The sequence below is a fragment of the Tiliqua scincoides genome, chromosome 2 (genome assembly GCF_035046505.1).
Source record: "Tiliqua scincoides isolate rTilSci1 chromosome 2, rTilSci1.hap2, whole genome shotgun sequence".
In the NCBI taxonomy this organism is placed as follows: domain Eukaryota; kingdom Metazoa; phylum Chordata; class Lepidosauria; order Squamata; family Scincidae; genus Tiliqua; species Tiliqua scincoides.
Genome location: NC_089822.1, coordinates 47837566 through 47847658, shown reverse-complemented (window position 1 = coordinate 47847658; position 10093 = coordinate 47837566). Strand labels below are relative to the sequence as shown.

Below are 10093 nucleotides of genomic sequence, written 5' to 3'. Positions count from 1 at the left end.
AAGTCACTTCTTTGTAAGGCACTGGAGGACAAGGGCTTCATTAGATCAGGAACTATAAAGAACATCTATCTGCTTGTCCTTTGGAAGCCATGCAAAGGATTCCTCTATAAAGGCCAGTTCAAGATATACTTTATCTGTCCTACAAGTCTTTCACATTTATCAGAGCATGCAGAAGGGCAGTTCAGATGAGCAGCCCTGCCCCCCATGCTAGGAGGAAAAACCTCAAATTTTCCTGGGTGTGAAGAGAGGGGCCAGGACACGAGAGCATGTGTCTCTTGTCACATGGGACCAACTGAACAGGTACAGGATAAACCAGACCAACCCTATCTAAGAAAGAGTAAAAGAGCCTTTACCATTTTAGGTTTAGCAGTTTCTCAAAAATGACAGTATCTCTGGTCTTTTCCCTCAGGAAGATGAAAACATAAGAACATAAGAGAAGAGCCCTGCTGGATCAGGCCAAAGGCCTACCTAGTCCAGCTTCCTGCATCTCACAGTGGCTCACCAGATGCCTCATGGAGCACTTGAAACAACAAGAGACTCATGTCAGTCCCTTGCATCTGGCATTCAGAGATAGGCTACTTCTAGGCTATGGGATGTCACGGTCAGAGACTGGCCAGGTTCTGCACCAGCTAAGGATCCACCTGACAAGACCAGCCTCTCTGCCCTCAGCACCAATGGCAGCACCATCAGCCAACTCTTTCCAAGTCCCCCTCAGAACTGCAGCCTGATGACAAGACATGCTTTTGAAAGAAAGTTAAGGCATGCCAGGTGCTGGATGGATGCACCCAGCTAAATGTGGAAAGCTAGTTCTAGTGATTCATAGTCCAAATCAGATTCTTGCAAAAAGCAGCAAAGCGAATACACAATAAGACCAAACAGCTCTTGTTGGGTGTTTACTATAATCACCTTCATTTCCCATTGACAATGTCAGGAATATTTATCTAGAGGAGAAACGGAATAAAAGAAACCACTGAAGAGCAAATAAAAGACACAACAGATACAAATATTGTACATTTATTGAAGGAATACAGTAAAAAATGGTCCCTCAGACCTGTTAGTGGTAATTGGTCCAGACAGACAGACAGAAAGAGGCTGTTCAAAACTATCTTTTCTAAGAACATAGAAGATCCCTTTTTGCAACAGGCTAGGAAAGTGAAACAAGGTTAACTTCGGTTCAAACAGGAATATAAAACATTGACAAATAAATAAAAGATAAAATGTAGATCTGTTAAAATTACAAAGGACAGACAACTAATAAGTATTACATATGCTATCATTTTGACTCTTGTTAAAAAGCCGGGAAAGCAACTCAAAGCCTCCCATTCCTCCCTTTTTCAGCACCTGTACTTTTTGGGAAGATGCAACCCTTTCCAGTGTTATGTATTATCAATGTGTTTCACAAATATATTATTTTTAAACATCAAAGAGCATAAAAGGTGCTTTACCTGATATTAAACCTGCTGGTGCATATATTGGCACTAACTAAAAAAAATAAAAATAAGAAAAGGACACCCAAATCCACACCAAAATACATGTATGTAAAAAGGATGTAAATTACTGCAGTCACCTACTCAAATGTCCAACATTCTTTTGCTCTGTTTGTAGTGAGCCGCTGTGACCTTACCCAAATCCATGGAAAAAGCCTCTCCAAAAGTAAGACCTAATTGGAAGAGAGTGCTTCTACAGCCATCAAATCAACCAACCTTTCTGCAAATTTCTTTGCTCACTCACATGAGTGTGCAATTCCAATATGCATCAAAGGGGGCAACTACTCAGTGACCAAACAAAAAATCCAGCAGCTAGTCACTAATTTTCATGGAAGATGTTATGGGCGATTGCAAGCCCTGATGAACCTGGCTGCATTCGATAGCATGGAATAACCATGTTAAAATGTTCCTGGGATTCAGTACCTTTTGGCACTGAAAAAATATGAGAGCTACGAGTGGAATTTGAACCACAAATCTAATAATAAGTTTCAGACATATCCTGAAAGGATCGGTCAGGTTTACTGTATATAAACATATTCATTATTCTGCTTCTCCACACAGCTAAGGGCCTCTATTTCTCCCTTCCCTTTCTGAAAAACTCCCTTTAAAAAGAGAGAATAATTTCTTGTGCTTTTCCTTGATATATTTGAGAATTAATCCGATATGTTTGTTCTGATGGTTCATACATTGAAGAATCTTTCCTTTGTAAACCAATAAAAGCACCAACTTCCTTTCCATAGCTTCGAAAGTGCTTTTTCTGACACAAGTTCTCGTTGGTTTGGGTTGTGAATGGGGATTGCTGGAAGGCTGATCTGCCTTTCCTTGATGTATACAAGGCTCTAGTTCTGTGAAATTTGGCAGCTTATGTTTTACAATCAGAACTACAAATTACATCACAGATCTAAACTTGCTGGTAATTAGGCCACACTTTCCCCTATTATGTTATACTCAAATCATACAACTTCACTGTCTGGTAAAGTTGACCCCCTATTTAGTAAAACGATTCTTTGTGGGAATGCTGATTTGTTGGGCTGTGTGGTTCTGTGGAGGTTCCCCATCAAATTCTGAAGCTTAAACAATTGTTATTTAAAAATATCTAGGGCCCAAAGTTAGTATGAAGTAAGCATTTACTATATTTTCCATAAGAAGAAGAGGAGTGCAGGAAGAAGCAATGAACGGGGTAGGGGGACACTTGATGTGCTGCCTCATGTACAAGGAGGTCTTAGATATCTTTATAATCTCAATTAACTAGCAACTGCATGAAAGGCAGCTGCACACAACAATAACTTACTGAATGTGTAGCACTTTCTGAAAGTACAGCAGTTCACATGTATTCTCTTGATGTCATTCTTATAGCCAGAAGTGGAGCTGGGGGTGGTGGTGCTGTAAGTACGGCACATTCCGCAATGCACCATGTAAGTGGCCCCTCCCCTCGGTGCGATTCAGGACAGCGATTGTACATTGCTGTTGTTGCCCCAATGGCTCTGATGCCGAGGGGGAGGGACCACTTACACAGCGCATTGTGGAGCGTGCCGTACTTACTGTGCCACCCCTCCCCGCTCCGCTTTTGCTTATAGCAACCTCAAGAGTATTATCCTCATGTTGCAGGCATGGCTGACAGGGAGCAGATAACCTACCTAGTGCATTAGTGGCAGATGTAAGATCAGGTGTAAGATCTGAATCAGGGATGTCCCGATTCATGACTCGGTCTCTTAGCCACTTAGCATGCTACACCAGCTGTCTATGGATGACCTTAGAATTCCAAATCCTAAACATATATTTGTATGGGCGAGTCTCCCAAATCCATTACGTGCACTCCAGCCTTGCTTGTGCCTCCAATAGCTCTTTAGATCCTTGTTAAGAAATTTGGGGGGAGGGGCTGCAGTACTGTCTCAGACCATAACACTGATTTTCCTAGTCTCCAAAAAATCAAAGACTGACACTTTTTCTGCCCTTCCTCTTTTTACAACCAACTGACCAGGATACCTAATGCAAATATTTGTAATGAAGGCCATAATCTGTATAGGGACAAACCGTATTTTGCATGGACATAAAAGGAGTGGAGAAAAGTCATACCATAATCTTCTGGCACTGCAGAAAGAGTGGTTTTGAGTTAAGATTATTAATAAAAATGATTAGTGAAACAGAGGCAACAGACCTGGAGGATTTAGTGAAACCTTTGCAAAACAACCATACAAAAACATACGGACAGCCCTGCCCATTGGTCCGTCAGCATCTACACTGAATTCACAGATTTTAAAGAAGAGTGGAAGTGCAGAGAAGAGGAGAGGGCTACAGCTCTTTTGCTCCGTTCTCTTCACATGGGTCATCTGACCATCAAGTCACCATCCAAAATATCCGATCTGGGGTTGCTTCACATATCCATGGGAAAAGTACCCATGGGAAAATACCCATGGGAAAAGAAATACCCATGGGAAAAGTGAGCTTGCAACTGGCTACAGGTCTGGGCTACAGAGACAGGCTTCTCCCTACCCATGTCATGAGTGATGTTGCTTTTGCACTGCCAAAGAAAATGGGAGAGGAAGGATGGGCTTCAGAGAAACTGCTGCATGATGTTCCCTACACCTGTGTATTACACACGGGAAGTTTTTGCTCAGAGACTAGCACTTCCAAACAAATGCCCTGAAAAATAACATGTTCCTGTTCTTATGTTACCAGTTCAATCGCTGCACAGCAACGAGTTTCTAAAACACAAGTCTGTTTAAACCATCTGGCCCTCCTTTCAGCTTCCGTCCCTTTCTTGTTTTTTTCACTTTCATTTTACCAAAAGGAAAAAAAGTCCTCTTGCTTATAAACACTGCCCAACCTGCTGCCAGTTATAAAGGGAAGAGACTGTCACTTTTAGCAATGTGCACTCTTGCCCTTCTGCGCGCACCCCCCCCCCCAGTGTTCCAAGATAATGTTTAACATCTGAAGGGAGAAAAGAGTGTGGTTGGGCAACAGTTCAGCCAGGCAAGGTCTTAGGTTTCAAGAAAACAGAAGCTGATGGGGCTGCCTGAAGATAGCTGAGATCAGAATTTAAAGAGGAGGTAACATGAGGAAGGTTTTTCTTTTCTTTTTTTTTAAACTGAAACTCTTGGAACAAGTTATCTTCCAAAACTAAAATTGGTAACATTTTCACATACTGTAATAACACTCAAGGTAGGGCTGCCTTTGAAGATAGTTTGGAAACATCAGCTGGTCCAAAATGAAACTTCGAGATTGCTAGCAAGGATGGGAAGATGGCACACCTGTCCTACATCTACTGCTTTGGTTAACAATTGGTTTCCAGAATCAATTCAAAATGTTGGTGTTACTAAAACTCTGCATACCCTGGGACTGGGTTACCTTAAGTTCCATCTGTGGCCAGAGTGTTAAGGTGTGCTTTATAAGCCCTGCCCTTTATGAAAGGTCTGCTGTTAACAGAAAACTGTTTGGCAGCACAAGGCTTCCTGGTGCAGATTATTTAGCCTTCTGAGAGGATTCTCATCCTGGAAGAAAATTTGTCAGCTTAATCAATTGCAAAGATACAGCATTTCAGAAACACTTGTTAGGAATTTTCCTTTATGGTGTCTGCTTGATGAAAAGAATACGATTGTCATCAGTACTGGCTCTGAGGCTTGTTATTCAAGGCTCAGGTAGTGGTATGACAGAGCTATTTTCTCATTCAGATTAAGAATACAGTACAATGGATTAACATTGCATCACTATAAAATGCTAAAGAAGATAGGTTTAGCTCGATATAGCATATCTTTGCCTGTCATATGAGCCATTATAAGCGGTAAGGAAAGAAGCTACATTTCTAATGAAAGCCTTTTAAAGATCTCTAATTCTGAATTTAACTAAAACTGGTGAGACTACAAGCGTCTCTCAGGAATTTTTCAGACAGAGTACAAATTCCACCCAGTAGCCTGCTTAATGTCGAATTTTCATCATATTATCTCACTAATATATTGACACCATTAGGTAGACAAACCACCAGCCAAGATGGTCAGCTGATAACCCCAAAGATAAAACCAAACAGTGGAGCAAAATAATTGAAATGTTCTCTACAACTGTTTTCTAACCAAACAAGCCAGTGGCTTATACTATAAACACTGCTGTTTGCCAACACTGTTCTGGTATCTACATCAATATTGAAAGGCAGTATTTGCTAAATATACATATAAGTTCACTCTTCAAATTAAAAGTTCCAGATATTTAAGGACAAATGTGAATCAGAGTTACGAAAAGATCCTGTATGAGTGAGGATGGTACCTCTTGACATTTTCAAATAAACCAGTTTTCAATATTGCACATTTCAGAATATAGATAGGTGTCTTTGATTTTCATAGGAACACAATTTTCCTGTTTAAAATTGTTGTTCCATTTGGAATTTTCACTATAAACCATTTTTTGAAATCTCATTTCTTGAAGATGCAAGAAATTGTACAAATCAACTGAAATCACTGTGTTCAAATTGCACTTTATGTGGCATGGTTTTGGAAGTTTTGGCATTTGAAAAGTTAACTTTAAGGCAAAATTTCCTTCCCAGGCAAACACGATTTCTGTGCTTTCCAAACCCTAAAGGTTTTGCTATGGAAAATACCGAACAGAGGTTATTGAATATTGCATAGTTCCAAAACAGGGGAATTTTAATTTTGCTGTAACAGGTAAACTATATAAAACTTGTAACAACAACAATATTAAATATGAAAAGTTCTGACTTCATTAAGAAAACAGCTGAGTTCAACCAAACAGAAGTTATTTTCCCCTTTGATTAATTTACTGGACAAGGGATGCAATTGGCCAGCCTTTCTCCCTTGACTAACAATAGCTCACTTTCCCATGTATCTGGTATGGATTTAACTTGCCAAAATACATTATTCCACTATTATAGGCCTAAATTATATACTACTAAGAGAATGGATCATAAAATGCTATAAAAAACTGCCAATATACTAAACTTATTTTCTATGAATGAATCAATACCAACAATATCACCAGTTACTGATCATGAGTTCACCCTTGTTTTTGGACAGAGGACAGACAGAACAAACTCTAAATGCTACAGGTATTTCATGTATGGAAAAGGGTTTTCAATCTGAACAGCAGTTGGACATGAGTTGCAAATTTTAACTGCTTACATAAATGAAATATAAATAGCAGTTATCCTTTACATCTGTACAAGAAGAACAGAACAGTGTGTTTTACTAATCAAATTAAGACTTACAACTGTCCTTTTCCTTGCTGAAAGGCAGAGTACATTCAGAAGACTTTAGGAAAAAGTATAGTTTCTCCTATATAAAAATATTAACCCTTAAGAGAAAAATTAAGAACATCATGAATAAAAGAAAATACATTCTTGTCCTTACATGTATACATTAATTAATGCATAGATGAAGACATGTAGCAGGCTGATTTGTAACTTTTCACCCCATGTGTTGTCCCTCATTAACACCTTGTGCATTTTAGTTAACATAGGAATGCCAGTGAATTAAGGCACACTATTTTGGATCTTTTTCGGTTCATAGCAATCAATAAACATTTAACAGTGGCTTTGAAACAAATCTTTAATGACCATCATATGCCCACTGTATGTAAAGAAACTGCCAGGATAACACCACAACACTAAATTTTCTTCCCACCCTTTTGTTTCTGCACTACTTTGCCAAACCCATTTCATAATCCTTGTCATAATAAGGCAAGAAACACCCAATGCCCCCTGTACTAGATTGCTAAAAGTCCACCTACAATGAAGAACATTTTCTTCAACACGATGCTTCACTGTTTTATTCCGACATTTAATTTTATCATTATGACATCAACCTTTCTACACTACAAGCAGAATACACTCTCTTCAATATTACCATGCTGTTCTACCACGAAAACACACAGAAGAGCAAAAGTGCCCTGGCCAGAAGGGGTCAGCAAAACAGATAACATGTATTCAAAGACTTGACCAACATCTTGGCTCTACTGTACAAAAGGAAACCACATCAAGGTGGTTTAAATTCCCGTCTTCATTTCCTTGGGCTGAAACAACTATGGCAACTGTTTTGCTGTCCTTTAAGCATGAACTGACATTCTCACAGAGCTCCCTCAGCTATGGACCCAACACTTTACAACCACACCAACAACTCATAAAGGAGCTGGAAATGGTTCCTGCTATAGGAGATACCACATTGACTGCTGGTTTTCCAGAGATGACATGTGCTGATACTTTTTATTCTGAGTACACAAATTGTCTGTTTAATAAATCTACAACACTCTGAGTGCAATTAGAGAACGGGAGTCTATGTTTCACCTCTATGGTTCGTTCCGTGTGCCAGACTCTGTTGACAAAAGGTAAGATTCCCTTGTTTCAGTTTCATCATAAGTATCTTTCTGCTAAAGAAAATATCTTATCTCTTCAGACAGTGAATGAATATAAATTTTTCCCTTTTTCCTTGCTCCTGCCACACAAATTAATTTATAATGCTTCCACTTTCCAATCTGGTAATTCACTTACCCTTCCCCATCCAAAATTAGTGGTACTGGTTACCTTCATTATATTCCACTCTTGTGCTCAAACATGTTTCTTGCTGACAGCACTTCTGAATGTGCACACTGAAAAAAAAACTAGTGTATTGCTGTAGCTCATCCTTCTTAAAGACAGATCCTCTGCAACTTTTCCTGACAGATACAAGGTGCATTAGATTCCGCTTTGGTTTTTGTTGTTGAAAAAAAAATAGGCTCAATCACACGTATATTTGCGCATGGTAATTCCTGGTGAATTGTGCCTTTTTTCCTGCTTAAAAAAAACTGAAAATAAATAATGCCTGGTATTGAAAACATTTACTGTCTTGAAATATCTGCAAGAAACAAGAATACAAGCGTATCCAAGATGGCTTTTGCTGGGATTCTTTTTTCCCCAGAGCTCTATATTGTGTAATCTTTTAAACTGAATACTAAAAACTGTGTCTTCAGTTTGAAAATTCATAGGAATGGTGCATAAACCACTCGGCTTGTAGTGTGACTGTTTCGAAAATCTGAAACTGAATCAATAGCAGAGGAAAAAATGGCAGCAAGATGTTGCTAGGGGTTTATCACAGTAATAGTAAGGAGCCAGTGTTCCTTAAATCTATACATATACTATGTGTTTTCTATTTACACATAACCTAAGTGACAACATCAGCGTGACTGGATGTAACATGTTTGGCAGCTCATTCTCTCTCTTTAACACATGGTTGACATTTTTCAGCCTGGTGCACTTTGTATACAAACCGTTATTTTTAAAAAGAACCCAAGAAGTATATTGAAAGTAATGTGGTATAAACGCATAGTGTTCCATGACAAAAAAAATATTACTTTTCTGGAAAAAGCGACAAGTGTCCTGCAGTTGAGTCCTTCTGGTTTCTCTCTATGTCACTTTCTTTTTCAATGCAGACATCTCTTTATGAATCTCGCTGAAATTTGGTCTGTTCTCAGGGTTGTAATCCCAACACCGCTGCATTATTTTATAGATTTCCTCTGGGCACTTCGTGGGTGCTGACATTCGATAGCCTAGCATATAAAAGGGGGAGGGGGAGAAAGGGGGCAACTGAAAATGTAAGCACACTTTGGGAAACAAAACTTCAAGATGGTAGTTACAAATTAAGTGACCAAATTGCCTTAGACTTGTCATTAGTCTCTCATGAGTACATTAAAAAGGCTTTTCACACCATGTTGAGCTGCCAGATTGAAAGGCACAAAATCACTGCTACTCAAGTTAGAAAAATGTTACATTGTCAGGATGTGTCAGTCATCCCATCTCAGTCTTGAATTTGTTCAGTCTGAAATATTGACTCCACACTTCCTTCCTGTTTTTTGCCGTGTCAGATCTACACTTCCTTCCTGTTTTTTGCCATGCCAGATGAAAATCAACACAACATGGTGCTTAAACGCAAAAACAATCTTTACCTTTGTTTTAACTGCAGTTTTGGTGCCTTTCTATTATATTCTCATACAGCCTTTCATCTTCTATTACCAGTGTTTTGATCTCCTAATGGCCTGCCTTTGCTTTAAGGATCTACTGTGAAGTTCTCCAGTTGAATTTACTTCCAAATAAGCATGCCTTGGATTGTGGCCTTAACTACATTTCCTTTTGCTTCTTTATCTTCTTGCTTTTGGTCTCTGCCAGCTTTGACTATTTTTAATCAAGTCTTTTTCTCCCCCCCCCCTTCCCAATATCATTCCAAATTTGCTTTACTGCTCCTGTTCAGTCAGCCTACAGCACCTTCTCCCTGCTACTCAAACATGAAAAAAACTTCATAGGGGGTAGAGGCCAAGTCAATGGTTGCGCTAAAACGAACTATGAAAGGGAGGCCTCCAGGGCTTGTCCAGAACAGGTTGTACATTCTAGAATCTCAAAGAGGGAAAACCTGCTTAAAATTGGTGTCCACATTGATGACATTTACTGTGTCCTCTTAAGGAAAGGATGGCCAATGTGATGGTAAATTCCATATAGGAATCAAGTAATTTAACAACATGTAAGAAATAAGTAATTTTCTGGATTTAAGGGAGGTGCAGCTTGAGTTTTTGTGTCTACAAAGCATGAGGTATACTGATAAATGCTCCCCCCAGGACATTTAACTGAAATCCTTTTC

At 39.2% G+C, this 10093-nt stretch overlaps 1 protein-coding gene across 1 annotated transcript in view; it reads right to left on the bottom strand.

Annotated features, from left to right (window-relative positions):
* Window positions 1-4445: 4445 nt before the first annotated feature.
* The window catches only part of FER (FER tyrosine kinase), a 189641-nt gene continuing 183993 nt past the window's right edge, over window positions 4446-10093 (bottom strand). Inside the window, exon 19 of the mRNA XM_066614734.1 lies at window positions 4446-9011. Within this exon, the coding sequence (XP_066470831.1) occupies window positions 8869-9011 (143 nt within the window). The 3' untranslated portion in view covers window positions 4446-8868. The remainder of the gene's footprint in view (window positions 9012-10093) is intronic.